At 44.6% G+C, this 27007-nt stretch overlaps 1 protein-coding gene across 1 annotated transcript; it reads right to left on the reverse strand.

The window, feature by feature from the left end:
• Positions 1 to 17615: 17615 nt before the first annotated feature.
• Positions 17616 to 26742, reverse strand: LOC123147693 (O-glucosyltransferase rumi). Its single transcript, XM_044566963.1, has 2 exons — positions 26321 to 26742; positions 17616 to 19204 (listed from the first exon to the last, which is right to left on the reverse strand). The coding sequence occupies exons 1-2, from the start codon at positions 26606 to 26608 to the stop codon at positions 17792 to 17794; spliced, it is 1701 nt and encodes a 566-aa protein (XP_044422898.1). The 5' UTR covers positions 26609 to 26742; the 3' UTR covers positions 17616 to 17791.
• Between the last annotated feature and the right edge of the window lie 265 nt (positions 26743 to 27007).

Consider the following 27007-nt stretch of genomic DNA (forward strand, 5'->3'; position numbering starts at 1 on the left):
GGTTGAGACGTAAAGATCGATATATTGGACGACTGTATTCGGACATCGGAAAGGTTCCGAGTGATTCGGGTATTTTTCGGAGTACCGGGGAGTTACAGGAATTCGCCGGGGAGTATATGAGCCTTACTGGGCCATACGGGAATAGAGGAGAGAGACCAAAAGGAAGGAGGCGCCCCCCTCTGGTCCGAATTGGACAAGGGGTGCAGCCCACTTTTCCTTGTTCCTCCCCCCCTCTTTCCTTCTCTCCTACTCCAACAAGGGAAGGAGGAGTCCTACTCCCGGTGGGAGTAGGACTCCCCCCTTGGTGCGCCCTCCTCCTAGGCCAGCCGCCTCCCCCCTTGCTCCTTTATATACGGGGGCAGGGGGCACCCCATGGAGACAACAATTGATCTCTTGATCTCTTAGCCGTGTGCGGTGCCCCCCTCCATCATAGTCCACCTCGATAATACTGTAGCGGTGCTTAGGAAAAGCCCTGCGTCAGTAGAACATCAACATCGGCACCATGCCGTCGTGCTGACGAAACTCTCCCTCGACACTCGGCTGGATCGGAGTTAGAGGGACGTCATCAAGCTGAACGTGTGCTGAACTCGGAGGTGCCGTGCGTTCGGTACTTGATCGGTCGGATCGTGAAGACGTACGACTACATCAACCGCGTTGTGCTAACGCTTCCGCTTTCGGTCTATGAGGGTACGTAGACAACACTCTCCCCTCTTGTTGCTATGCATCACCATGATCTTGCGTGTGCGTAGGAATTTTTTTGAAATTACTACATTCCCCAACAGCGAGGACGTGGTGTGTCCGGTGTGTCGTTTGTGCGGTCGGTGAGCTGTGGATGAGCTCAAGCCGTTGGAATTCAAGCGAGAGGGGGCACGATAGAGACGTGGCCATGCGGGACTCGTCGGGCGGCGGTCTTGGTCGTCGTGGACGGCGGTGGACGGTGCTAGGGGCCAAGTGAGGGTGTCGGTGAGCTTCCAGGCGGTCGAGCTGATCCAGAGGAGGATCGGGATGAGAGGGGGAGGCAACAGAGCGGTGGCAGTAGCTCGGTGTCGACGTGTGCCAAACGCGCGCTCTGGACGCGCTCCGGACGTGCACGTAACGTGCTCGATAAAATGCTATAGTGGTCTACGATGCTCTAATGGAGTTGATATTTGACAGGATGATCAGTCCCAGTGTGGAAAGGGTGATGGACATGTTGGTTTGGCCAAATGACCAAGTGTCCCTTGAAGTTCAGAAAGCTTTGCCAAATCCTGTCATGAGCTGAAGGTGTTCGACAGAATGCTAGGGCAAGCTAGAGGACTTTCATGGATTTGAAACTTGGCAGGATGGGGTCTCTTTAGATGATAGAGATGGTGGTGGAGTTAGTTTGGCAAGGAGAGAAACTTGATAGTGCAAGTTTTACTAGAATTCAGTTCTGGACAAAACCTTCAGTGGCATGTTTGGTGGACTAAAAAGATTCCAATGGAGCTGATCTTCTGGAGTTAAGGTTTTGGTTGGAAGGACTAGAAGATGATAGAGTTTTAGAATTAATGGAGCTAGGAATATTAGGGTTGTAGTTGTAACTCAAAAATGGGACAGAACTGAAAAGAGTATGTTTCTCTCAAAATTTTCAAAAGACATAGTTAGGTTTTTGCTCAAAAGTGATTTTATAGGCATCATCTGACCTCTCATAATTTTTGTGGGATTTTGAAACAATTATTTAAAATACTTGTAGTGCAACAGAAGCATTCTAAGTATTGAAAATGCTTTTAAAAGAATTACTTGTGGCAAGTTTTATTATGAAAACATCTCCTTGAAATGATTTACACAACAAACAAGGACCACAACATTTCACAAAAATAATCTTCTATGGAGGGAAGAATTTTGTAAAACAGAAAATATAAAAGCTCTGAAATTAATAACTAAGCTCATATAGCTCAAAAAATTTATTTCTGACCAAATTTTACTTACTGAAAATATGATTAAATTTTTGGGGTGTTACAAATGTTCCATCTCCTGTAAAAGGATTAGCTAGCAGTTTCTCTATCATACCCGAAGGAATTTCAAAGTAAACATTTTCAATAGGTTCAGTAGGTTGAGGAGCAACTCTTTGCTCTACTGGTCGGTGTAAAGATACCCTGAACAAGCCCCTCAAAGGATTACTTTCCATAGTAACAAGTGACAGTAAATTTCAGCACACTATATAAATTTTTCCTTACCAAATTCCACCTACCAAAGGTGCTTCCCTCCCCGGCAACGGCGCCAGAAAAGAGTCTTGATGACTGATACGTCTCCAACGTATCTATAATTTTTGATTGCTCCATGCTATATTATCTACTGTTTTGGACATTATTGGGCTTTATTATCCACTTTTATATTATTTTTGGGACTAACCTATTAACCGGAGGCCTAGCCCAGAATTGTTGTTTTTTGCCTGTTTTAGGGTTTCAAAGAAAAGGAATATCAAACGGAGTACAAATAGAATGAAACCTTCGGGAACGTGATTTTCTCACCGAATACAAGTCAGGAGAGTTGGACCCTACGTCAAGCCACGTAACAGGAGCCCACGAGGTAGGGGGCGTGCCTACCCCCCCCCCCCAGGCGCGCCCTCCACCCTCGTGGGCCCCCAGTTGCTCCACCGACGTACTTCTTCCTCCTATATATACCCATGTACCCCCAAACGATCAGAACAGGAGCCAAAACCCTAATTCCACCACCGTAACTTTCTGTATCCATGAGATCCCATCTTGGGGCCTGTTCTGGAGCTCCGCCGGAGGGGGCATCGATCACGGAGGGCTTCTACATCAACACCATAGCCTCTCCGATGAAGTGTGAGTAGTTTACTTTAGACCTATGGGTGCATAGTTAGTAGCTAGATGGCTTATTCTCTCTTTTTGGATCTCAATACAATGTTCTCCCCCTCTCTTGTGGAGATCTATTCGATGTAATCTTCTTTTTGTGGTGTGTTTGTTGAGACCGATGAATTGTGGGTTTATGATCAAGTCTATCTATGATAATATTTGAATCTTCTCTGAATTCTTTTATGTATGATTGGTTATCTTCGAATTATCAGTTTGGTTTGGCCTACTAGATTGATCTTTCTTGCAATGGGAGAAGTGCTTAGCTTTGGGTTCAATCTTGCGGTGTCCTTTCCCGGTGACAGTAAGGGCAGCAAGGCACGCATTGTATTGTTTCCATCGAGGATAACAATATGGGGTTTTCTTCATATTGCATGAGTCTATCCCTCTACATCATGCCATCTTGCTTAAGGCGTTACTCTGTTTTTAACTTAATACTCTAGATGCATGCTGGATAGCGGTCGATGAGTGGAGTAATAGTAGTAGATGCAGGCAGGAGTCGGTCTACTTGTCTCGGACGTGATGCATATATACATGATCATACCTAGATATTCTCATAACTATGCTCAATTCTGTCAATTGCTCAACAGTAATTTGTTCACCCACCGTAGAATACTTATGCTCTCGAGAGAAGCCACTAGTGAAACCTATGGCCCCCGGGTCTATCTTTATCATATTAATCTCCTACTACTTAGTTATTTACTTTGCTATTTACTTTGTCTTTATTTTACTTTGCATCTTTATCATAAAAATATCAAAAAATATTATCTTATCATATCTATCAGATCTCACTCTCGTAAGTGGCCCTATAGGGATTGACAACCCCTATTTGCGTTGGTTGCGAGGATTTATTTGTTTTGTGCAGGTACGAGGGACTCGCGCGTAGCCTCCTACTATATTGATACCTTGGTTCTCAAAAATTGAGGGAAATACTTACGCTACTTTGCTGCATCATCCCTTCCTCTTCGGGGAAAACCAACGCAGTGCTAAAAGAGGTAGCAAGAAGGATTTCTGGCGCCGTTGCCGGGGAGGTCTACGCAAAAGTCAACGTACCAAGTACCCATCACATACCCTTATCTCCCGCATTACATTATTTGCCATTTGCCTCTTGTTTTCCTCTCCCCCCCAATTCACCCTTGCCGTTTTATTCGCCCTCTCTCTCTATCCTCCCTCTCTTTCTCTATTTGCCCCTTTTTGTCTTCTTGCCTTTTTGTTTGCCTGTGTGTTAGTTTGCTTGTTTGTCGCGATGGCTCAAGATAATACTAAATTGTGTGACTTCACCAATACCAACAACAATGATTTTATTAGCACTCCGATTGCTCCTCTTACCGATGCTGAATCTTGTGAAATTAATACTGCTTTGCTGAATCTTGTGATGAAAGATCCGTTTTCCGGCCTTCCTGGTGAAGATGCTACTACCCATCTAAATAGCTTCATTGATTTGTGTGACATGCAAAAGAAGAAAGATGTGGATAATGATATGGTCAAATTGAAGCTATTTCATTTTTTGCTTAGATATCGTGCTAAAGCTTGGTTTTCGTCTTTGCCTAAAAATAGTATTGATTCATGGAACAAGTGCAAAGATGCTTTTATCTCTAAGTATTTTCCTCCTGCTAAGATCATCTCTCTTAGAAACGATATTATGAACTTTAAGCAACTTGACCATGAACATGTTGCACAAGCTTGGGAGAGAATGAAATTAATGATACGTAATTGCCCTACTCATGGTTTAAATTTGTGGATGATTATACAAATTTTTTGTGCCGGATTGAATTTTGCTTCTAGAAATCTTTTAGATTCGGCCGTGGGAGGCACTTTTATGGAAATCACTTTAGGAGAAGCTACTAAACTCCTAGATGATATTATGGTTAATTATTCTCAATGGCATACTGAAAGATCTACTAATAAAAAGGTGCATGCGATAGAAGAAATTAATGTTTTGAGTGGAAAGATGGATGAACTTATGAAATTATTTGCTAATAAGAGTGTTTCTTCTGATCCTAATGATATGCCCTTGTCTACTTTGATTGAGAATAATAATGAATCTATGGATGTGAATTTTGTTGGTAAGAACAATTTTGGTAATAATGCGTATAGAGGAAATTTCAATCCTAGGCCTTATCCTAGTAATCCCTCTAATAATTATGGTAATTCCTACAACAATTCTTATGGAAATTATAATAAGATGCCCTCTGATTTTGATTCTAATATTAAAGAATTTATTACTTCGCAAAAGAATTTTAATGCTATGATTGAAGAAAAATTGCTTAAGATTGATGATTTGGCTAGGAACGTTGATAGAATTGCTCTTGATGTTGATTCTTTGAAACTTAGATCTATTCCACCTAAGCATGATATCAATGAGTCTCTCAAAGCCATGAGAATTTCCATTGACGAGTGCAAAGAAAGAACCGCTAGGATGCGTGCTAAGAAAGATGCCTTTATAAAAGCGTGTTCTTCTAGTTCCTATGAAAATAATGATGAAGATCTAAAAGTTATTGATGTGTCCCCTATTAAATCTTTGTTTTGCAATATGAATCTTGATAATGATGGGACTGAATATGATCCACCTTTACCTAGAAGGCGTTCCAAGAATTCTGAATCTTTTGATCTTGATGCTAAATTTGATAAAAGTGGGATTGAAGAAATTAAAACCCTAGATGTTGCTAAACCCACTATTATGGATTTCAAGGAATTTAACTATGAAAATTGCTCTTTGATTGATTGTATTTCCTTGTTGCAATCCGTGCTAAATTCTCCTCACGCTTATAGTCAAAATAAAGCGTTTACTAAACATATCGTTGATGCCTTGATGCAATCTTATGAAGAAAAACTTGAATTGGAAGTTTCTATCCCTAGAAAACTTTATGATGAGTGGGAACCAACTATTAAAATTAAAATTAAAGATCATGAATGCTATGCTTTATGTGATTTGGGTGCTAGTGTTTCCACGATTCCAAAGACTTTGTGTGATTTGTTAGGTTTCCGTGATTTTGATGATTGCTCTCTAAACTTGCACCTTGCGGATTCCACTATTAAGAAACCTATGGGAAGAATTAATGATGTTCTTATTGTTGCAAATAGGAATTATGTGCCCATAGATTTTATTGTTCTTGACATAGATTCCAATCCTTCATGTCCTATTATTCTTGGTAGACCTTTCCTTAGAACGATTGGTGCAATTATTGATATGAAGGAAGGAAATATTAGATTCCAATTTCCATTAAGGAAAGGCATGGAACACTTTCCTAGAAAGAAAATTAAATTACCTTATGAATCTATTATGAGAGACACTTATGGATTGCCTATGAAAGATGGCAATACCTAGATCTACTCTGGCTTGTTATGCCTAGCTAGGGGCGTTAAACGATAGCGCTTGTTGGGAGGCAACCCAATTTTATTTTTATTCCTTGCTTTTTCCTCCTGCTTAGTAATAAATAAATTATTTAGCCTCTGTTTTGGTTGTGTCTTTTTGTGTTTAATTAGTGTTCGTACCAAGTAGAACCGTTGGGAAGACTTGGGGAAAATCTTGTTGAACTTGCTGTAAAAAATAGAAACTTTAGCTCTCACGAGAACTTCTGTCATTTTTATTTGGAAAGTGATATTTAGTTAATTCTTTTTGAAGATGATTAATAGATAAATTACTCACGTCCTTCAATTTATTTTAGAATTTTGGTGGTTCCAGATCTTGCGCTAGCTACAGATTACTACAGACTGTTCTGTTTTTGACAGATTCTGTTTTGCATGTGTTGTTTGCTTATTTTGATGAATCTATGGCTAGTAAATTAGTTTATAAACCATAGAGAAGTTGGAATAAAGTAGGTATAACACCTATATAAATAAAGAATGAGTTCATTACAGTACCTTGAAGTGGTCTTTTGTTTTCTTTCGCTAACGGAGCTCACGAGATTTTCTACTTTAAGTTTTGTGTTCTGAAGTTTTCAAGTTTTGGGTAAAGATTTGATGGATTATGGAACAAGGAGTGGCAAGAACCTAAGCTTGGGGATGCCCATGGCACCCCCAAGATAATCTAAGGACACCTAAAAGCCAAAGCTTGGGGATGCCCCGGAAGGCATCCCCTCTTTCGTCTACTTCTATCGGTAACTTTACTTGGAGCTATATTTTTATTTACCACATGATATGTGTTTTGCTTGGAGCGTCTTGTATGATTTGAGTCTTTGCTTGTTAGTATACCACAATCATCCTTGCTGTACACACCTTTTGAGAGAGCCATACATGATTTGGAATTTGTTAGAATACTCTATGTGCTTCGCTTATATCTTTTGAGTTATATAATTTTGCTCTAGTGCTTCACTTATATCTTTTAGAGCACGATGGTGGATTTGTTTTATAGAAACTATTGATCTCTCATGCTTCACTTATATTATTTTGAGAGTCTTAATAGCATGGTAATTTGCTTAAAATCCTAATATGCTTGGTATGCAAGATTAATAATAAAACTTTCCTATGAGTGTGTTGAATACTAAGAGAAGTTTGATGCTTGATGATTGTTTTGAGACATGGAGGTAATAATATCGAAGTCGTGCTAGTTGAGTAGTTGTGAAATTGAGAAATACTTTTGTTGAGGTCTGCAAGTCCCGTAGCATGCACGTATGGTAAACGTTATGCAACAAATTTGAAACATGAGGTGTTATTTGATTGTCTTCCTTATGAGTGGCGGTCAGGGACGAGCGATGGTCTTTTCATACCAATCTATCCCCCTAGGAGCATGCGCGTAGTACCGAGGTTTTTGATGACTTGTAGATTTTTGCAATAAGTATGTGAGTTCTTTATGACTAATGTTGAGTCCATGGATTATACGCACTCTCACCCTTCCATCCTTGCTAGCCTCTTCGGTACCGTGCATTGCCCTTTCTCACATTAAGAGTTGGCGCAAACTTCGCCGGTGCATCCAAACCTCGTGATATGATACGCTCTTTCACACATAAACCTCCTTATATCCTCAAAACAGCCACCATACCTACCTATTATGGCATTTCCATAGCCATTCCGAGATATATTGCCATGCAACTTTCCATCATTCTGTTCATCATGGCACATTCATCATTGTCATATTGCTTAGCATGATCATGTAGTTGGCATAGTATTTGTGGCAAAGCCACCGTTCATAATTCTTTCATACATGTCACTCTTGGTTCATTGCATATCCCGGTACACCGCCGGAGGCATTCATATAGAGCCATCTTTGTTCTAGTATTGAGTTGTGATCATTGAGTTGTAAATAAATAGAAGTGTGATGATAATCATTTTCTAGAGCATTATCCCAAGTGAGGAATATAAAAAAAGAGGAAAGGCCATAAAAAAGAGAAGGCCCAAAAAAAGAGAAAGGCCATAAAAATGGCCAAAGAAAAAAAATAAGAGAAAAAGAGAGAAGGGACAATGTTACTATCCTTTGTCACACTTGTGCTTCAAAATAGCGCCATGATCTTCATAGTAGAGAGTCTCTCATGTTATCACTTTCATATACTAGTGGGAATTTTTCATTATAGAACTTGGCTTGTATATTCCAACAATGGGCCTCCTCAAGTGCCCTAGGTCTTCGTGAGCAAGCAAGTTGGATGCACACCCACTAGTTTCTTTTGTTGAGCTTTCATACATTTATAGCTCTAGTGCATCCGTTGCATGGCAATCCCTACTCCTTGCATTAACATCAACCGGTGGGCATCTCCATAGCCCATTGATTAGCCTCGTTGATGTGAGACTTCCTCCTTTTTGTCTTCTCCACATAAACCCCCTCATTATATTCTATTCCACCTATAGTGCTATGTCCATGGCTCGCGCTCATATATTGCGTGAAAGTTTATAGGTTTGAGATTACGAAAGAATGAAACAATTGATTGGCTTGCCATCGGGGTTGTGCATGATGATAGCATTCTTGTGTGACGAAAATGAAACATGACTAAACCATATGATTTTGTAGGGATGAACTTTCTTTGGCCATGTTATTTTGAGAAGACATAATTGCTTAGTTAGTATGCTTGAAGTATTATCATTTTTATGTCAATATGAACTTTTGTCTTGAATCTTTTGGATCTGGATATTCATACCACAATTAAGAAGAATTACATTAAAATTATGCCAAGTAGAACTCCGCATCAAAAATTCTGTTTTTAGCATTTACCTACTCGAGGACGAGCATGAATTAAGCTTGGGGATGCTTGATACGTCTCCAACGTATCTATAATTTTTTATTGCTCCATGCTATATTATCTACTGTTTTGGACATTATTGGGCTTTATTATCCAATTTTATATCATTTTTGGGACTAACCTATTAACCGGAGGCCCAGCCCAGAATTGTTGTTTTTTGCCTGTTTTAGGGTTTCGAACAAAAGGAATATTAAACGGAGTCCAAACGGAATGAAACCTTCGGGAACGTGATTTTCTCACCGAATACAACTCAAGAGACTTGGACCCTACGTCAAGCCACGTAATAGGAGCCCACGAGGTAGGGGGCACGCCTACCCCCCCCCCCCAGGTGCGCCCTCCACCCTCGTGGGCCCCCTGTTGCTCCACTGACGTACTTCTTCCTCCTATATATACCCACGTACCCCCAAACGATCCGAATAGGAGCCAAAACCCTAATTCCACCGCCGTAACTTTCTGTATCCACGAGATCCCATCTTGGGGCCTGTTCCGAAGCTCCGCCGGAGGGGGCATCAATCATGGAGGGCTTCTACATCAACACCATAGCCTCTCCGATGAAGTGTGAGTAGTTTACTTCAGACCTACGGGTCCATAGTTAGTAGCTAGATGGCTTCTTCTCTCTTTTTGGATCTCAATACAATGTTCTCCCCCTCTCTTGTGGAGATCTATTCAATGTAATCTTCTTTTTGCAATGTGTTTGTTGAGACCGATGAATTGTGGGTTTATGATCAAGTCTATCTATGAATAATTTTTGAATCTTCTCTGAATTCGTTTATGTATGATTGGTTATCTTTGAATTATCAGTTTGGTTTGGCCTACTAGATTGATCTTTCTTGCAATGGGAGAAGTGCTTAGCTTTGGTTTCAATCTTGCGGTGTCCTTTCCCGGTGACAACAAGGGTAGCAAGGCACGTATTGTATTGTTGCCATCGAGGATAACAAGATGGGGTTTTCTTCATATTGCATGAGTCTATCCCTCTACATCATGTCATCTTGCTTAAGGCGTTACTCTGTTTTTAACTTAATACTCTAGATGCATGCTGGATAGCGGTCGATGAGTGGAGTAATAGTAGTAGATGCAGGCAGGAGTCGGTCTACTTGTCTCGGACATGATGCCTATATACATGATCATACCTAGATTTTCTCATAACTATGCTCAATTCTGTCAATTGCTCAACAGTAATTTGTTCACCCACCGTAGAATACTTATGCTCTCGAGAGAAGCCACTAGTGAAACCTATGGCCCCCGGGTCTATCTTTATCATATTAATCTCCTACTACTTAGTTATTTACTTTTCTATTTACTTTGCCTTTATTTTACTTTGCATCTTTATCATAAAAATACCAAAAATATTATCTTATCATATCTATCGGATCTCACTCTCATAAGTGCCCTATAGGGATTGACAACCCCTATTTGCGTTGGTTGCGAGGATTTATTTGTTTTGTGCAGGTACGAGGGACTCGCGCGTAGCCTCCTACTGGATTGATACCTTGGTTCTCAAAAACCGAGGGAAATACTTACGCTACTTTGCTGCATCATCCCTTGCTCTTCGGGGAAAACCAATGTAGTGCTAAAAGAGGTAGCAATGACCCACAAGTATAGGGGATCTATCATAGTCCTTTCGATTAGTAAGAGTGTCGAACCCAACGAGGAGCAGAAGGAAATGATAAGTAGTTTTCAGTAAGGTGTTCTCTGCAAGCACTAAAATTATCGATAACAGATAGTTTTGTGATAAGGTAATTTGTAACAGGTAACAAGTAATAAAAGTAAATAAGGTGTAGCAAGATGGCCCAATCCTTTTTGTAGCAAAGGACAAGCTTGGACAAACTCTTGTATAAAGGAAAGCGCTCCCGAGGACATATGGGAATTATTGTCAAGCTAGTTTTCATCATGCTCATATGATTCGCGTCCGTTACTTCGATAATTTGATATGTGGGTGGACCAGTGCTTGGGTACTGCCCTTCCTTGGACAAGCATCCCACTTATGATTAACCCCTCTTGCAAGCATCCACAACTACAAAATAAGTATTAAGGTAAACCTAACCATAGCATGAAACATATGGATCCAAATCAACCCCTTACGAAGCAACACATAAACTAGGGTTTAACCTTCTGTCACTCTAGCAAACCATCATCTACTTATTACTTCCGAATGCCTTCCTCTAGGCCCAAACAACGGTGAAGTGTCATGTAGTCGACGTTCACATGACACCACTAGAGGAAAGACAACATACATCTCATCAAAATATCGGACGAATACCAAATTCACATGACTACTTATAACAAGACTTCTCCCATGTCCTCGGAAACAAGCATAACTACTCACAAATCATATTCATGTTCATAATCAGAGGGGTATTAATATGCATAAAGGATCTGAACATATGATCTTCCACCAAATAAACCAACTAGCATCAACTACAAGGAGTAATCAACACTACTAGCAACCTAGAGGTATCAATGAGGTTTTGAGACAAAGATTGGATAGAAGAGATGAACTTTGGTTTGAGATGAGATCGTGTTGGTGAAGATGTTGATGGAGATTGACCCCCTCCCGATGAGAGGATCGACGGTGATGACGATGATGATGATTTCCCCCTCTCGGAGGGATGTTTCCCCGACAGAACAGCTCCGCCGGAGCCCTAGATTGGTTCTGCCAAGGTTCCGCCTTGTGGCTGCGGAGTTCCGTCCCGAGAGCTTGCTTCTGATGTTTTCCATGACGAAAGACTTCATATAGCCAAAGATGGGCACCGGAGGCCTGCCAGGGAGCCCACGAGGCAGGGGGCGCACCCAGGGGGTAGGGCGCGCCTCCCACCCTCGTGGACGGTGGGTGGCCCCCCTCCGGTGCTCTCTTCGCCCAATATTTTTTATATAATCCAAAACTGACTTCCGTGGAGTTTCAGGAATTTTGGAGTTGTGCAGAATAGGTTTCTAATATTTGCTCCTTTTCCGGCCCAGAATTCCAGCTGTCGGCATGCTCCCTCTTCATGTAAACCTTATAAAATAAGAGAGAATAGGCATAAGTATTGTGAGATAATGTGTAATAACAGCCCATAATGCAATAAATATTGATATAAATGCATGATGCAAAATGGACGTATCATGGCACCTGGTCCTCCTCATCGCTGCAAGAGTTGGCGGACTCCTCCTCGTCGGAGGATCCAGATGTCGTTGAGAAAGATGGCCCCGGAGAGTGGCGCCAGTAGCGCCAATATGCGGAGGCGATCTGCAACCACAGCCGCCTGCCGGCGCAGAGAACCATGACTTGGGCATGGTGTGGAGACGGTGGTGTCACCGGCACCGGAGTAGAGAGGAGTGAAGAGGATTGGAGAGTGTTGTGGTGTGCATGGAGACGGAGTCCTGCTTAAATAGGCATGGCGGCCAGGTGAAGGGACTGGAAACCGTCTTCGAAGAGGTGCAGCGGCTAAAGTAGGCTTCTCGGTCTATTGAAGAAACACCTCTCGCTCGTCCGGTTGCGTCTCTGACCGGAATCAACATCGTGAAGTGACGTCCGCTCTGGAGCGGCTTTGACGGCATGAATGCACAGCAACCGCTTTGCGCTGGAGAGTTTTTTAGGTGGAAGGGTTTTCAGGTGGGACCGGGTTAACAGATACGTGCGTGGGAGCAGTCTGTACACCTGCAAAGCCTCCGTGGTTTGCCTCCGATTTGCAGAAATCGGATGCCCGGACTAGTCTGCGGACCGATGGGGGACCGTGCTGAATGGAAAAATGGGTTCGGACCACTTAGTCCAAACGGATGCGAATGGTTTGAGGGTTAAGGTTGGAGATGCCTTTAGTACAATAAGATGAAGGGCAAATAATGGAAATCTTCTTAAGACCATATTTTGCACAACTGTGACCAACCCCACTCAAATCTTTGTTGATATGATAGATCTTAAGGGAAAGAGCTCTGTATATGTTTCAGAGATTGAAAACATCCGACCTGGATTCTAATGGCCTAGATTTTAAAGAACATCCCCTGAAGTGGTAACTTCGGCAAGAATTTGGTTATCTGATAGAAGAGTTGCCACTGAAGACGGAGAGTTGAATCTATACAAGAAGCCAGTAGGAGGCCTTTAGTTTCAACATGAGGAGGGGAGTTGACTGTGTCACATCAATCCAAGATCATAACATTTGATTTATGGCCCTCCTTTTTGTTTTTGAAGAGCAAATGATTTTATTGTTGATAGGGATGGCAGTTTTACCCATGGGCATGGGTACCCGTGGGTACCCTACCCGAAAACAACGGGCATGGGCAAGACTTGGAGAGATTTTGTACCCACAGGTAATGGGTATCCATACCCGCAGAATGTATGGGTAGGGCATGGGTATGAACTTGTGCCCATGGGTAACCCAATGAATACCCATAAAATAATAATAAATGAAAATAATTCCTATGACATGTGGGTCAACATCCAACTCCTATGGCCCCACTCTAAATCTTGTATTCTTTAAACCGTCCATAGCTCACAGGCCCGTAATCACCTACTCGACACTCCTCCTACGTCCTATGTGACTCCCCAAAAAGATGAAATATCGATTATCGAATCTTCTCTGTTGGACTATCGTCCAACTCTCAATCAAGTGATCCCCAATTCCCACCACCGCCTGCCACTGTGTCGGCTTCCACCAACCGTTGCTCGTACTCCCTTATGCTCCCAAGAGGCCACCCACGTGAGGAGGCCGTGGAAGTGATATACTGCTCACCCATCATCACTTAATTTTTAAACTCATTTCTCCACCTTTTAAAAATTTAAATGTTATACATTATATCCACTAGGTACCCATTGGGTATAGGATACCCGATGGGTATGAGCATGGGTGTCAATTTATGCCCATGTGTATTGAAATGGGTGGGTATAGAAAGTTTCTGTGGGTATGAGTTTGGGCAGAAGGAGGTTATTGTAGGGGAACGTAGCATGCGATTTTAAAAAAATTCCTACGGTCACGCAAGATCTATCTAGGAGATGCATAGCAATGAGAGGGGGAGAGTGTGTCCACGTACCCTCGTAGACCGAAAGCGGAAGCGTTAGGTTAACACGGTTGATGTAGTAGAACGTCTTCACGATCCAACCATCCAAGTACCGAACGTATGGCACCTCTGTGTTTAGCACACGTTCAGCTCAATGACGTCCCTCGAACTCTTGATCCAGCAGAGGGTCGAGGGAGAGTTCCACGCAGGGCTTCGCCTAAGCACTACGACACTATGACCGTAGGAGTAGACTGTGGAGGGGGGCACCGCACATGGCTAAGAACAATTGTTGTGCCTTTGGGGTGCCCCCTGCCCCCGTATATAAAGGAGGGGAGGATGAGGAGGCTGGCCATAGGGGTGGCGCGCCATGGGGGGAGTCCTACTAGGACTCCACTCCTAGTAGGATCCCCCCTTTCCTTCCAACGGAGAGGGGGAAAGGGAAAAGGGGGGGGAGGGAGAAGGAAAGGGGGTCGCGCCCCCACCCCTTGTCCAATTCGGATTGGGCAGGGGGAGGCGCACACCTCCTCCTGTGGCCTTCCTCCCTCTCTCCACTATGGCCCATTAGGCCCATTAACTTTCCCCGGGGGGTTCCGGTCACCCCTCCGGTACTCCGGTATGTACCCGATACACTCCGGAACCCTTCCGGTGTCCGAATACTACCTTCCAATATATCAATCTTTACCTCTCGACCATTTCGAGACTCCTCGTCATGCCCGTGATCTCATCTGGGACTCCGAACAAACTTCAGTCACCAAAACACATAACTCATAATACAAATCGTCATTGAACGTTAAGCGTGCGGACCTTACGGGTTCGAGAACTATGTAGACATGACCGAGACACATCTCCAGTCAATAACCAATAGCGGAACCTGGATGCTCATATTGGTTCCTACATATTCTACGAAGATCCTTATCGGTCAAACCGCAATCACAACATATATTATTCCCTTTGTCATCGGTATGTTACTTGCCCGAGATTCAATCATCGGTGTCATCATAGCTAGTTCAATCTCGTTACCGGCAAGTCTCTTTACTCATTCCGTAATGCATCATCCCACAACTAACTAATTAGTCACATTGCTTGAAAGGCTTATTATGATGTGCATTACCGAGAGGGCCCAGAATACCTCTCTGATACTCAGAGTGACAAATCCTAATCTCGATCTATGCCAAGCCAAGAAACACCTTTGGAAGCACCTGTAGAGCATCTTTATAATCACCCAGTTACGTTGTGACATTTGATAGCACACAAGGCGTTCCTCCGGTATTCGGGAGTTGCATAATCTCATAGTGAAAGGAATATGTATAAGTCATGAAGAAAGCAATAGCAATAAAACTTAACGATCATTATGCTAAGCTAATGGATGGGTCTTGTACATGTGATCCCGTTCATCAAATGACAACACATGTCTATGGTTAGGAAACTTAACCATCTTTGATTAACGAGCTAGTCTAGTAGAGGATTACTAAGGACATGGTGTTTTGTGTATGTATCCACATATGTATCAAGTTTCCGGTTAATACAATTCTAGCATGAATAATGAACATTTATCATGATATAAGGAAATATAAAATAACAAATTTATTATTGCCTCTAGGGCATATTTCCTTTAGTTATACCCGCCCATACCCTATCCATTGCCATCCCTAATTGTTGAAAACACAATTTAGGGATGCGCATGCAGGTGTTGGTGCTGATATTTCAAAAACCTATAACACATGTAGTTCTCTTATGCTCCTAAATTTCCTGTTAATTATGTATTGTGTGGCAGTAGTTCTAGACATCTATTAATTAAGGAGATGCACCCAGACTGCTTTTTAAGGCCCTCCTATTCGTTGCATATATATGGTCATTTTGTTGCATGTTATGCTAACAAAAAGGGGAAGGATGCTACCTAATACTCCCTCCGTCCGCAACACTTATTTTGGGACGTGAGAGAGTATAAGAAGCACATAGCGTAACATTCTATGACTTCGACCATACTGTGAGGGCACGTTACACCTAGAATTGATGATAGAAAGCAGCCCTTATTTAGCATGATCATCAACACCTAATGAGCATAATATGCAACAGGATTTGTTTACCATGGACATGAATGAACTTCTGTAAGATGGAAAATTTGTAGGCATTGGTCTGCTTTTGATCCACAAATACCGGTGGGGTAGTTTGCTGTAATAGCAGACGTGGAGAAAAGAACAATTCTTAGTTGCAAAAGATGAGAAGATCACATGAATCTGAAGGTACACATCATCAATAGGTTGGTCAAACTGCATAATGTCAAAATCAATAGCCTATCGTTATTTCAACCCGTTCACAATATAATGAAGAACATAAGATAAGACGCGAGTATCGTTCGCAATATATCCAAGGCACCAAAATATCAAGAAAATATACAATATTAAACCTGTGAAATTACCCGAGTGCCCAAATATACAAATGATAGAAGAAAATACAAAAAGGATAGAAATATGTATAATATTAGACTTTATTTCTCTATTTCATTGATGCACGTTAGACTACATCAAACCTCAAAAGTATGGCACCAACTCCAAACATGCCATTATCTGAAATATTTTTCACGCGGAAGATCCTTTCAACCCCATTCTTATCTATAGAAAAGTTATTTTGCCCAAGTGTAAGGCCAATATCTAATTTTCAGAAATGCCTACCAGCTCTGTACGTGATTTTTGCCATGGCCCTTTTTATTTGCTGCCTAGGTTTCCTGGAGGGCCAAAAATCATAGTGGCATCCACGCCATCGTCCTGTGGTGCAAGGGAGGCATGAAGGTGTGTGTATGACCAAGGGAAAACAAATGGATTGCACTTTTAGTACGTGTGTACCTTGAACCTCCACCAATGATGATTCCATCGCCCGCCCATCCGAGTCGCCCAGAACCTTCCTGATCGTTCTGTTATTGCTTCATCTCCTAGTTTTCCCAGTTCTGCTTGCCCATGATTTTCACTAAGCTTGGCACAAACCAAAGAGGGGATCGGCATACGTTTTGTTATTGCTTCATCTCCAAACTTTTCCAGTTATGCTTGCCCATGATTTCCACTAAGCTGGGCACAAACCGAAAGAGGGAATCGACATATCGTTCTGTTATTGCTTTATCTCCAAGCTTTTTCATTTTTGCTTGCCCATGTTTATTTTTGCTAACCTCAGCACAAAAAGAAAAGGGGATCAGCAGAGCGAGAAAGCGTCGAGCTTTCTCAAGGAGCTCGGCCAAGGGCATTGAAGATGGATGTGATTGTGGCGCGAGGATGAGAATCCAAGACCTTTTTTAAGAGGGAATGAAATTCTATGATCTTTTAGGCCGCGGCAGTGTAGGGTTTAGACTCGTAATATCCTTCTTACATATAGGCACGTGATGGATTAGGACTCTGTATCTCCTAATCAATACACTTGTCTTTTAGCCAAATAAACATGGTTTGCATGTACTTTTTTTTACGCCTTTTATAATCAATCAATCCCAATCGGTGCTTCCTTCCGTTTACGATGTATCTTATTTTAGATGCTTATTATGCATAGACGTGACGGTTCAATATCCTGGATCGCATATGCTAGCATGTTACCCAAATAACTTTAAATCTTAGCCATTATTATTCTGATCAAACGGTGGTAATAATATTAGCATATGTGGATAAATGTGGTGTCTCGTTTGTCTTTTGTTTTCATAATATAATAGATAGATACTCTAAGCTTGTCTTCATCTTTGTATGTTTACCTGTTCCATTGGTTGATCTTGCTCTGTCACTCTTGCTCTGCCACACTAAATCAACTTGTATAATCTACCATTTCTAGTAAGGTGAGCTGCTACCTCCCCTCCATTTTAACTACTCTTCTTCGCACATCCTCTTCCCTCGCAGCCATCTCCCTCTCCTCCTCGGCGGTGAACGGCGGCGGCAACGTGCATGGCTCGTATCCGGCCACATACATCTCCCTGGACTCCATCATGAACTCCCTGTCCCGGCCTTGGGCGGAGCAGGCCATGGACTCGGGGCAGAGCTCCACGGCGTTCTCCGGCACGGTGGGCTTGTACCGGAGCAGGGCAGCGTACTGGGTGAGCACGTGCAACATGTAGTCGTAAACGTAGTCCATGCTCATCTCCTCCCTCGCGAACCCGCTGCCCTCCTTGCCCATGCGCTGGGCCAGCGCCGGATGCCCGTTCCCCCAGTCGACGGCGAACTTGACCGCGCGGCACTTGTCCCTGGGGTCGATGGGCCAGTAGTGGCGGCCGGCGACGAGCCCCCGGGAGAAGAAGTCCTCGAAGGGCGTGTCGATGGCCAGCATCGGCGAGTCGCATGCGAGAATGTACTTCTCGCTCACCGACCACGACCGCCCCTGCACGTAGATCTTGTACCTGTACCGGCACTGCTCCGCCAGGTTGGAGCCCTTGAAGCCGTTCCGGTTGGCGGCGCCCCAGTCCAGCGCGAACAGCCGCGCGTTCCAGTCTTTGCCGGCGGCGGAATCGTTGCTGCAGCGGAAGAGGTCGCGGCGCGCTTCCGACACGTGAGGGTTGCCCTTCCAGAACGCGTACGGCTCCCTGTCCGGCCAGGGGAGCCGCGCGTTCTCCTTGGCGATCTCCTTCATGAGCGGCCCCCATGGACGGATGTTGACCTCCGGCCAGCCCCAGAAGGACCAGTCCGGGAAGAGGACCTCGACCGAGGTGCCGTCCTTGCAGTAGCGGAAGAGCGGCGGCGCGGCGGAGGTGTCCGGGTAGTCGGCGGCGCGCAGCTCCGGCATGTCCTCGCAGTTGAACATGAGGTCGAGGTCCGGGACGCGGCCTGGGTAGCGGGCGAGCAGCTGCGCGATCCCCCACTGCGTGAATAGGTCCCGCGTCTGGAACACGCGGTGGTACGTCTCCACGTACGCGCGCCCGAAGACCACCGTCAGCCGGAACGCTGCGTTCGGCTGGCCGTGCTCCACCGCCTCCCTGCTGATCCCCTTCTCGCGCCACGGCGCAAGGTCCGAGTGGATGTGCCTGAAGTAGTCCGGGCACGAAGGCGGCCGCGGCACGGGCCGTTCCGGCGCCGCTGGAGATGGCGATGCAGCCGGTGGTGGCATTGCCCCACGGGGGCGACGGCATAGTGGCGTAGACGACGATGACGTCCCGTTGCCGCAGCTGAAGGGTATGGGCACGGGCGGTGACGAGCGTTGGCGGCGGGGAGGATGGCGCCAACGACGGCTGGTGCCGCCGGTGCCGCTGCCGTTGCCCCGCAGGAACGACTGGCCGATCGTTTCAGCACGCATGTACAAGAGCAGAGGGATGAGTACAGCACATTGTAGTATGATGAGAAAATTTAGGGCTGTCCCAGTTAATATGAACAGTCTATTTCACGTCATCCGATGGCTTGTTGTATTACTATTACCTCTTGAAAGTTGAAACGTAAAATATGAACGAGAATCCTATAGGGTTATTATATGGACTTTGAAAGGTAAATATGGACAACAATCCTATAGGGTTATTATATGGACTTTTTTCCTTTTTTCCTTTATTTATACAGATATAAGGAAAAAAATATTTTGTGTCATTAAAGCATTGTGCTACCTACGGAAATGTATCTTGCATAGTTCTAAAATTTTCATGTGTGGTGCCTAAGGAATCTGCCCACACGCCCATAACTGCCACACGTGTGGGCGTTAAGAAATCTGCCGACATGTTTTGTGTGGTGTTTAAAAGGACCAGCCCACACGTCTGTGTGTGGGCAAAACAATTAGCGCCCACACGTCTTTTTTCCCTCCCGGTTCCTCTTACACGCATGCGTGTGGACGAAATAGATAACGCCCATACGTCCGGTACGTCAGGCCTCGTACCTCGTGGTCCCGCACGCCCCACGTGACACTTTACCGCGCGCCCCGCAGTTGCCATGGGCCGGACCCTCGTCCATGTTCGTTTAAGTGCAGTTGTCATGTCGCTGAACTACGGTTGCCATGTCGGATAACTACAGTTGCCATGTTTACTCAACTGCAGTTGCCATCTCAGGTCAAAGTTCCAGATTGCCATTTTTTGGACAACTACAGCTGTTGCCATGTGTGGTCTGGTCTACTGCAGTTGCCATGATTTCAAAACTTTAGGAGTTTCCATCAACTAACACTAGGCAGTTGCCATGTAGCGCTACAAAAAAAGGCATGGCAAAAAACATGTTCGGGTAAAAGAGAGAGTTGACATGTGCTCACAAGCACGCTAGGGCAGTTGCCATTTAAAAAGAAAAAGTTGCCATCTGCTTACGTGCATGCTAAGGCAGTTTGCCATGTACCATGCAAAACATATGACAACTGACATGTTCGGGTAAAAAAAAGAGAGAGTTGTCATCTACTTGCAATCATATTAGGGCAGTTGCCATGTACGCTGTAAAACGCATGGCAACTGGCAGCTTGGGTGTGGGAGAGGAGGCGGGTGTGTGGGCGAGATGACAAACGACCACACACCAGTCCTTGTGCGTGACTGAAAAACTGGTGTGTGGGTGAACTGCTAAACGCCCACACACCGGCCCCTCCGTGTGGTAAAATGAATGTGTGGGCGACCTCTCTTACACACCACACACGCGAATTGTCCTACGTGGCATACAAAATCAGCTAATTTGTGCCAAGATTCGTGCAGAAGTTACTGGACGGTGATGGAGGCGTGTGGACGAGTTGGCTAACGCCCACACGTGTGGGCGTTAGCATTTTCGTTTTTTAACATCAGTATGAACACAAAGCGCTCGTACACACGCGCATACACTCATCCCTATGAACGCACACACGCACAACCTATCCTTATGAGCACCTTCGAAAGACTGAGCCGGCATATCATCTTAAAATTTACGAAGTCACCGTAGGCAGCTTGTCATCGACGGGAACATCTCCTCTAAAATTTTCATGTTATTCTCTGCATGTCACGCTCCCTAACATTATATCATTCTCGAGCGTGAAATGTTATTGTGCTACAAAAGGAAATATACGTGGATAGTGAACAGATGTGCTATTTTTATCACACAAAAAATGTAAATTTCATATGAGCAGTGTCACGCGTTGACTAACGTTTTTTTTTTTAAGATCGTCGCCTCGCGAGCCATCAGATCTGGCTGATTAAATAGTTCTCTCACCTCGTGGGAGGTAAGAGGGACCATCTTAAAAGAATTCTTGTTGTATTCATTACGGAACTCATTTGCTTAATCTAGGAGTAGTTCATATGTAACCAAATTAACTAGCTAGGTGTGCTTAAGAGTTACTTCGCTTTTGAGCTTGCATGCTCCGATTATGTTATACAGTATCTTGCAAAGTGCAGACGGCTACAGTAAGTCGGCAGAACTTAGCCATCAGCCGATGGACTGAAAAGAGGCAACAGTTTCCACGGGACGCAAGAATTCTACGTGTCCTCCTGTAGTTAGGCAATGCATGATGTTACGCACGGTGCACTTGGCCACTAGCTAGAATCAGAACCTTGCTGGAATATCTTCTGTGAAGTAGAGCTAAACACGTCGTCGTCCAGTCCTTTGGTGCCGTACGTTGTGCTGCCTGGTCTGCTCATTCCTCGTACTAATCAGGGATTCAGGGGTCATCTTTACGTATACACATTGGCCGTCAAGGCCTGCAGCCTGCTGTTTTTGGCACTTCGTCTTGCAAGTGGGGGAGCATGCATGTGGGCCCAGGATTAATAGCCGATCACTTCCGGATTGATCTAGCAGGTCATCGGTTTTAAGTGGCGGTGGTTCAAGGGAAGCTGATTTTGACCGCAGCTATGAAATTTCCTAGCACTTGCAGGTACACCCTCCCCACACACGTTTTCTGTTAAAGGTATACTCATTATATACTTGGTGGAACTTTTTGCTGATTTCGCCATCAATATATCGTTTACATCGCTCTCAGGACTCTTATCACAAAGTCAAGACAATGGACCATATTTTGTGGAACTTCCATGCGTACGTGGGCTGGTACAAATGGAAGTTAGATCGCACAAAACTTAGCGAGTACTCTCTCCGTCATAAAATAAGTATAGTTAATTTAGTATAAAGTTGCACTAAATTAATGATACTTATTTTGAAATGGAGAAAGTACTACTCCCTCCGTTTCTAAATATTTGTCTTTTTAAAGATTTTAAATGGACTATCACATACAGATGTACGTAAACATATTTTACAGTGTAGATTCATTCATTTTGCTATGTATGTAGTCACTTGTTGAGATCTTTAGAAAGACAAATATTTAGGAACGGAGGAAGTAGTTAGCATAATTAACGTATAAGAAAATCCTAGATGGGTTTCTCCATGCACGCGTGGTTAATTTAGACAAGAAGTAGCTTAAACATGAATTGATATGTCGAAATGTTGCAAACACTCGACTCCACATGTCAAGAGACTTAGCGATCGGATGATCTCAATGTCGGAATATAGAGTAGTAATTTGCACGGTCACGCATGAACTCTACTACGTGTCTTCTTATTCTTAGCCAGCCTGGCACGTATTACGCATGCAGCTGACTTGACTGAGACTTTAGTTTACTTGCTGCCAAGAAGAATTAGACACCTCACTATGCATGTCGTCACTTGGATCTCCTAATTCAGAATTACTACGCTTACGTTTGGTCATCTAATGCAATCTATGGGCACGCGGCGGTCTGACGTTTGGTCCATGTTTTTTGCCGTAGTATTTGAAAAGAAACTACGTATTGCGGCTTCTCCATCCTTCTCAGCTCCAGTTCTAGAGAACCAAGTCATGGCTCGCAAAGTCAAAGCAACGGAATATTTTGTCAGTTTCCATGCCCATGGCCGGGCCGGATCTTCTATTGGAGGGTACATTTATTCGAGATTACAATCGCACAAATATGTAGCTATAATTAATATGCAAATTCACCCGCAAAAAAAAATTAATATGCAAATATATTCGTATGATTCTTTTTTTAACATTATTCGTATGACTCTGTTAATTGCAGAGTGAATGATACAGCGATTGCTTTAATACCTAAAGTTCCTCACCCTAAGGAGCTGAAGGACTTTAGGCCAATTAGCCTATGCAATGTTGTTTATAAGATCGTGTCCAAGTGCTTAGTTAATCGACTCTGACCTCTGCTTGGGGAGCTGATTTCGGTGAACCAAAGTGCATTTATTCCGGGTCGCCTCATCTCGGACAACTCTATTATTGCTTTTGAGTGTATCCATCACATTCAGAGCTTGAAGGATAATGGTCGGGCGGCTTATGCTATAAACTTGATCTTTCGAAGGCATACGAGCGTGTTGATTGGGCATTCTTGGAACAGGCCCTAGGTAAATGGGGTTTTTCGGACCAGTGGATAGCATGGATTATGACATGTGTTAAATCAGTAAGATACTCGGTAAAATTCAATGGGAAACTTTTGGAGGTGTTTACCCCTTCTAGGGGACTTCGACAAGGTGACCCACTATCCTCGTTTTTATTCCTATTTATTGCTGATGCCTTGTCTGCCCTGATCTCTAAATCAGTGGACGAGGGGAATTTGAAGGGGGTGAGTATTTGTCGTGGTGCGCCGATCATATCTCACCTCCTGTTTGCGGATGACACTATGCTGTTTTTCGAAGCTTCAGGCGAACAAGCAAATATTGTAAAAGGTCTGTTGAACACTTATTCCTCGGCGACGGGTCAACTCATTAACCCCGAGAAGTGTTCCATTTTTTTCCGGACAATTGCAATGAGCCGGTGGCGGAAGAGGTGAAGAGCATTCTGGAGATAACACAACACGTGTTCGAGCCAAAGTATTTAGGCCTTCCTGTGCCAGAGGGAAGAGTGCACAAGGGGCAGTTTGAAACGATACAGGAAAGGCTAAGAAAGAGGCTAGTTGACTGGAGTGAACAATACATGTCAGTTGGAAACAAGGAGATCTTGATAAAGGCCGTGGCTCAAGCAATCCCCACTTATGTCATGAGCGTGTTCCGGTTACCTGCATCAGTATGTGACAACCTTACCAAGATGATGAGGTAGTACTGGTGGGGTGTGGAAAACGGTAAAAGGAAAATGGCTTGGCTAAGCTGGGAGAAAATGATGCTACCAAAAACTATGGGGGGCATGGGGTTTCGGGATATGCGGGCGTTCAACCAAGCGCTGCTGGCCAAGCAACCGTGGCGCCTATTGGACAGCCTGGACAGCCTTTGTGCTCGCTTATTGCGAGCTAAATATTACCCACGGAGTAATTTACTCGACACTGTGTTTTCCTCAAGCTCGTCAGCGGTCTGGAAAGGTATTGTTCATGGGCTGGAACTTCTAAAGAAGGGTATTATATGGCGTGTTGGCGATGGTACCTTAATCAAGACTTGGAGGGATGCTTGGATCCCAAGAGGACATAATTTTAGACCGGTCACACCAAAGAGGAACTGCCAGTTTAATTGGGTGGCTGACTTTTTGAATGAACACGGGGCATGGAATGTACAAAGGTTGAGGGAACACTTTTGGGAACTCGATGTTCGTGAGATTTTGAAGATCCGTACTTCACCACGGAATGGCCCGGATTTCCTTGCTTGGTTCCCGGAGCGGAGTGGTCAATTTTCGGTCCGGAGTGCTTATCACCTTGCAACAGAAGTTCAGTATGCGGTGGGTTTAGGCTCTTCGAGTGGGAACCCATCAGGCCGCAGACCGATTTGGCAGCGGATTTGGAGTGCAAATGTCCCTCTCAAAATGAAAATCATGGCCTGGAAAGCTGCGTCGGGGGCGCTGGCAACGAACGAATGCAAAAAGTTCAGACATATATCTATACAGGATAGTTGCCCGATCTGTGGAAGGGAGAAAGATACTAGCTTTCATGCCCGGGTGTCATGTATGCATGCAAGGGCAGTCTGGACACAAATGAGAAATATATGGAGGCTGCCCCACCACGATTTGTTAAGGGACACAGGGAAGGACTGGCTGCTGAATGTTCTGGCAAATTGTGATGACATGATGCGGGACTGCACAATCATGTTAATATGGAGGATCTGGAACCTAAGATCGGATTTAAGGCATGGGAAAGAGTCGTCTCCTCTAGCGACTACGGCTGAATTTTTTGCAGAGTTATATGAACTCGCTGAATATTTGCAGGCGTTATTCCACAGAAGAAGTTATCAAGGGCAAGATGCCCATGCTTCAGGAAGCGGACACGGTGGATCCTGCACCGTGCATTACCTTGCCGTGGCCGAGGCCGCCGCCTGGCCGAGCGGCTCTGTCTGTGGACGGAGCGTTCATGCATGCGGATGGCACGGCGGCGGCGGGTATGATACTGCAACGACATGACGGGAGCGTGATCTTTGCGGCATACAGATGCATATTCAATTGCAACGACGCTCTTGAGGCAGAATTACATGCGATAATGCAAGGCATGGCTCTTGCCCTGCAGCACTGCACTAATCCGATCGTGGTGCAGTCCGATTCTTCACTGGCGCTTGGGGCAATGACTGGAGAAAGCTTATCCAGGTCGGCATATGGACATTTAATAGCTGAGATTCGGCATCACATGGGTGTTCGAGAGTTTATTCCTACAAAAATTAGGCGTGAGCAGAATAGGGTAGCACATCGGTTGGCATTGTATAGCCGTACAGAAAGTACAACTGTTGTATGGCTTCGTAGTGTTCTACCATGTATTGAGGAGTTGGTGTCTCTCAAGCGTAACCCTACCCTTTTGGAATAAAACTCTTTTACCATCGCAAAAAAAAAAAGTTAGCTAAGCAAAAGGAAAATTAAGAAAGAAGAAAAATACTGATATGCTGACGCGTATTCCTACTATGGTATCATGCGCGTGCATCCCGCGATGCACTTTCCTCGACCGTGAGCTCAAAGCTATACACTTATTGCCATCACAGGCCGACTTGGAACGACCACTTCTGTCCCGTCACTGGTCGAGGTTGACGCTGCCTAAAATACGAATTGATTTTTCTACACAGATGGTCTGTTTTTCTGCTCCTATGCTCAAAGTCCATCGTGAAAGCTTCCTTTGATAGGAACCGGTGCGCGCTCATTGGTCCAGCGAGCTAGTGATCTCCATGGAGAGTACTGATTTGACTCCTAGCGCGTGATTCCGTTTGCCCGTCGCGGACGGCGTATGGAATAGTAGTACGAGTGTGCTTGACCTTGGAACCGGTCCAAAAAATATCTCATCATATCCTCACGTATCAATGCACTCCATTAGTCCATTTAATTTGCTGTTCCATTAGCTCGGCTCACTGCGCGCGTGGTTAATTCTACTCCATGTGTGTGTCTGACTCCTAGCACGCATGTGTGTGTCCTGACCTTGGAACGGCGCACGGAGTAGTAGAATGATCGATCGAAATAGATGGATAGTCACCCGCAAAAAAAAAAAGAAATAGATGGATAGTCGCACGCACGTGTGTGTCTGACTCGATGGGGTGTAGGGTGTACTTACGGCGTCGAGGTCGATCCATCTGGCGCCGGCGAGCAGCGCGAGGAGCACGAGGCCGCCGATCACCAGCCCCACGGCGCCCTTCGTCGGAGACAGCAGCGAGGCCTTCCACCACGGCTTCTTCGTCGTCGTCGCTGTTGATGGCGAAGACGGCGACGAGCGTTCAACCGCCGTGTCAGCAGCTTTGCCGCCGTCGACGACGACCTTGCGCGGCGCCTCGCCGTCCTCCTGAGGCGGCACCAACGCCGCCCCCTCTTCCTTGTCGCCGGAAGGGACCAGGAAGCTCTTCATCGGCGGGCGATCAAAGCTTACGTTGGCGTTGTGCTAGTGGGGTTGCGAGTTGCGACTCTGCCTCCCTCTTTCTCTGTGTGTGTCTGTGCATATATAGGTGCGCGGTTGCGCCGTCCGGCCAAAACAAATACGCCACACTACTAGTCGTAGTGACACGGTGAGCCAGATGGTTCAGTAATCCCTGGTTTCCGTTCCGAGCTTCCGTTTCTTCGTGTGGGGCCCTCGCAACGTCGACCCGAAATGAACCGTAAAATTCTGCGATTCGTCGGAAAATGAATAGCATTAGCGAGATTCAGAGCACATATGCTTTTGACATTTCAGCCACAACTTTGTCCGGTCGATCGAGGGTGTGGAATGTGGACGAGACTTGCCTACTTCTCCGGCGTGTGCCCATCCGTG

The sequence above is a fragment of the Triticum aestivum genome, chromosome 7A (genome assembly GCF_018294505.1).
Source record: "Triticum aestivum cultivar Chinese Spring chromosome 7A, IWGSC CS RefSeq v2.1, whole genome shotgun sequence".
NCBI lineage: Eukaryota > Viridiplantae > Streptophyta > Magnoliopsida > Poales > Poaceae > Triticum > Triticum aestivum.